Here is a 4,224-nt window from a genome sequence, read left to right as displayed (position 1 = left end):
GGAGAAGGGTTCCTTTTTCCCCACAGCCTCTCCAACATTTGTTGTTGGGTGATTTCTTTATGATAGCCATTCTTTCAGGGGTGAGATGATATCTCAATGTAGTTTTAATTTGCATTTCACGAATGGCTAGCGATGTGGAGTGGTTCATAATTATTAAATGAATTATATGATATATTTCTAAATGAAACATTTCAGGAAGTAGATTTAAGTTACTTTTTCTCTTATCCCACTCGTACAGGATCAATATTTGAAGTAGGTTGTTAAATAAACATGCATACATGAAGGGGCCAGAGTCACTTAATATGATCCCAAAGAATAGGCTGACCAAGATAACATCTCTTGGGATTTTCCTTAATACAATAGCACACTAAGAAAGTAGGGAGGTTGTTTTATTGTTTTAAGACCAAGATAAATATACATAGTCTTCTCTCTGTTATCCCAGTACAAATAAACTTAAATAGAATTTGCCCTTAGTAGCACAAGAGTGCTAGTGTTTCAAGCAAAGGATGCCAGGGTTCATCTGTAAGCCTAGTATCCTTCTGGAATGCAAGAAGTATATGAATGTATCATTTTTTAATTTCAGCTCACCTGCTTTCTTTGACCTCTAGACAATGAAAAATGTGTCTGCTCTGGAAAAAGTTCTGTTGCTCTCTGGTGGACTCTACTCTTTTTGCAGGTAGTTGAATTCTGTAACGCAAGTACCCACAACCAAGAAGCTCCAAACCTACAGAACCAAATGTGCAGCCTGAGGAGTGCATGGGACATCCTCGTGGACTCCTCGGACTTCAGTCACAGTTTTCCCATGAACGGGACAGAACTTCCACCTCCTCCCACATTCTCTGTTGTCCAGGCTGGTGACAAAGTGGTCTGTTTAGTGCTGGATGTGTCTAGCAAGATGGCAGAGGTAACACTTGAACACAAAATTACTGTAATCATTCACCATGCTTTAATCCTTTTCATTTTCAGGGATAAGAATGAAGGTGGGGAGACACAAGGTTTGAAGTAGTTAAAACCATTTTGTCTGGTGGAGGACATGAAGAACAAATTTAGGCCGTGGCCCAGATATTGAGATAACCAAAAAATAAAATCCAGAGGCCATTTCTAACCATCAATTTTTTTACTGACTCTAAATTTCCCAACAAAGACCACTTAAGGTGTCAAAACTTTTCTGACACTGTAACATGCAATCTCCCATTTGGTCACATTTCACTCACTGGTGAACATCCCTGCTTGAGGCAGTAGAGTGAATTTGCAGGGAGCATTTTTGTCCACTGTACATGTTTTCATATCATTAAAAAGTTATCTGGCAACCTGGCAGCCTCCTGAAATTCAGCTCTCAAAGGCTCTAGCTTTCTGAGTTCAATCTCCAGTACAAAAAGCCCAACTCCAGCTCTCAGAGAGTGATTAAGGGGGTTAGTTTTTGGAATCAGGCAGATATGCATTAAGTCTTGATAACTTCTCTTTCTTTTCATATAAGTAAAACAACCTCATTATAGCAGTTTTCTCAGCTGTAAAATAGAGATAATACCTAATTTCCTAAGAGTTAACTGTCAAATTTTCAGGAAACTTGCAAGCCAGTTGCCGAGCACAGTTATTGTTTGAACTATGGGGGTAGGCTATCGCTTGGTTTTGAGAGTATGTTCACCATGCAAGGAGCTTTTGATGCAAGTGACCCCCAGAACCGCAAACAAAATTAAACTATATAATCTTACAATAAATAGAGTACATTAGAGTAAAAATGCTAGATGCTTAAAATTCATCACTTCCTAATTTTTCCCTACTATCTCATACTATTATCTATGCTCAGGGATGGAAAACTATTCCCATATGCCAAGGCTGCCCCACTGTTTATTTTTACATGACTCACAAGCTCAGAGTGGTTTTACACCTTAAATGGTTAAGAAGAAAGTCAAGAGATTATTTCATGACACATGAAACTTGTGTTAAATTTCAGTGTCTATGATTAGAATTTTATTGAAACACAGTAACTCTTCTGTTAGATAATATCTATGGCTACTTCAGTACTATAGTACCAGAGTTGAATATTAGAAACAGAGCACTTATAGCCCACAACACCTAAAATATTTACTGTCTGGTCCTTTATAAAATATTTCTGCTGGGGGCCAGTGAGATAGCTCAGCAGACTAAAGCGCCTGCTTAGGCAAACTTGGGCAAAGTGTAGGGACTGTAGTTTGATCCCCAGCACCACATGCTGCACCAGTCCTGCCCTAGGGTGGGCTGAGCTGGCCAGAGTCTGAGCATGGTGGTGCATGCCTATAATCCCAGTGCTGGGGAGGCTGAAAGCAGGATAACCACAAGTCTGAGCTGTGTATTGAGACCCTGCAACAACAAAATACCTAAAAAATAAAATAAAATATATTGTGTCTGTTGATCCCTGATTTATATTGATGAGGTTTTTCCTGTCCTACTGTCTCTGTGTATATGTCCTTTCCCAATTCTGCATTCTGTGAATCAGCATTGACAACCTAGGATCAGCCATGCTAGTAACATTTACCAGATAGAACTTGGCAATTGCTACAAATCAAGAATCTTTTTCAAAAACCAGAAATCCAGTTATTAAATATTTATCAGCATGGTCACTACCTATGTTATAGGGTCATTGAGAAAGAATACATGAGACAATAAATATAAAATTTGAGTTTAGTAGTCAATAATAAGTGCTTGTTAGGAGAGAGATTTTATCTTGTTTTACTCTCTGGATCAATGGTCTCAAGACATTTGCCTTTTTTTGGCTTGTCTCCACTAATATAATTCAGCATCAGGATAATTTTGTCATGTTGCTTAGCTGTAGTTTGTGAGGGCATGGTTTTCTCAAATGTGTTATATAATTTACACAGTATTGGTCATGTGCCTCTGTTAAGCAAGAACAAATAGAAAGAGAAAGATAACTGTACTCAAGAGAAGGCCTGAAATAAGTAGAAGAGAAATAAAACCCAAGTCACAAGCTCATGGTCAACCAACCTTCCTTCCCTTTTCCTACTAAAACTGTCACTGAATTATTCTGACCACGCATTCATTTATGAAATCTCTACATTGCAATGGCCTGGAGACAGATGACAGGAAGAGGCTGTCTACTCAGAGAACTCACAATCTAATGAGGGAGACAAAGCAAACACATAAATAAATAAACAGTAGGGTGATAAGGCTCCACTGAGGTATGAGTTGCTGTGGGATGACTGACAGGGTGCTCCTGGTGCTGAAGGGAAAATGGCAGAAGACTACACTGAGAGGACGAACTTGGAATTGAATCATGAAAGATGAGGCACTTGGTAAGCTGGAGGTGAAGGAAAAGAGGAAGTTTCCGGGGCAGGAAAGAGTGCAAGCAGTGTTTCACAGTCTTATTCAAGGGAAGTGTATTGCTTGGTATGGCTATGGCAAACATTGGGTTGGGTGCATCTAGGAAGTGGTGAAGAGTCACTGAGTTGAGGAGAAGGGCAGGAGAGGCAGTGGGGTAAAGAGATTTATCTAAGCAGGATGGTTCAGACAACTGTACTGTGCATTTATGCTGGTCTATGGAAAGAAGCAGTTAATGCTTTAATTTGTTTTGTCACCTTTTTTCAATTGTTTGTACTTTTTCTCTTCTTAATTTCTTATACATTTCCTTGGTTTTTTTTCTTTCTTTTTCCAATTTTGCATGCATATATCTGGTAATTTGAATAACTGGTTGGAAGACAACACTATGTATTACAACAAATACTGTGAAATTCATATTACTTTGTTAAGTGAAATCCTGTATCATTTGTCATTTTTTATTTTAATTTTAATTTGTACTCTCTTTACAAAGTAAAAAAAAAATTAAAAAAGGAAGTAGTAAGTGGGATGGACACACGACAAGAATCTGAGACAAATTAAGTCATCAAAGTGACTGGAACTATTCAAGGACCTAGGGCTATTAATAGTATTTGTACAAAAGAGTGTTAGGTTTCTGGTTTATCACTAGAGGTGTATTGAGCATGATGATTTGATTGTTACGATGATGGAGATAGCTGTAATATTTTGCATGCTTGTTCAGTATTCATTTTGCAATGAGAAAATTGAAGCTATGAAAAAGATAAATTTTGTGCGGTTACATAATTATCAAATGATGAGAGTAGGATTCAAAGTCCTTGTTTTATTTATGCTACTAAATTATTTCCCAATATTGTAAGAAAACCAATATTTGGCAAAGAAGACGATGAATTAAAAATGCATAGAATTTGAGGT

At 37.7% G+C, this 4,224-nt stretch overlaps 1 protein-coding gene across 1 annotated transcript in view; it reads left to right on the top strand.

Moving 5' to 3' along the window:
• Window positions 1-4,224, top strand: part of LOC101579482 (calcium-activated chloride channel regulator 2) — a 36,322-nt gene that overhangs the window by 13,163 nt on the left and 18,935 nt on the right. The window contains exon 6 of the mRNA XM_012516499.2: window positions 677-904. Coding sequence (XP_012371953.2) covers window positions 677-904 — 228 coding nt within the window. The remainder of the gene's footprint in view (window positions 1-676; window positions 905-4,224) is intronic.

The sequence above is a fragment of the Octodon degus genome, unplaced genomic scaffold (genome assembly GCF_000260255.1).
Source record: "Octodon degus isolate 3935 unplaced genomic scaffold, OctDeg1.0 scaffold00109, whole genome shotgun sequence".
NCBI classification, from domain to species: Eukaryota; Metazoa; Chordata; class Mammalia; order Rodentia; family Octodontidae; genus Octodon; species Octodon degus.
Note: the sequence above shows the minus strand (reverse complement) of the source record. Positions and strands in the feature narration are given on the sequence as shown.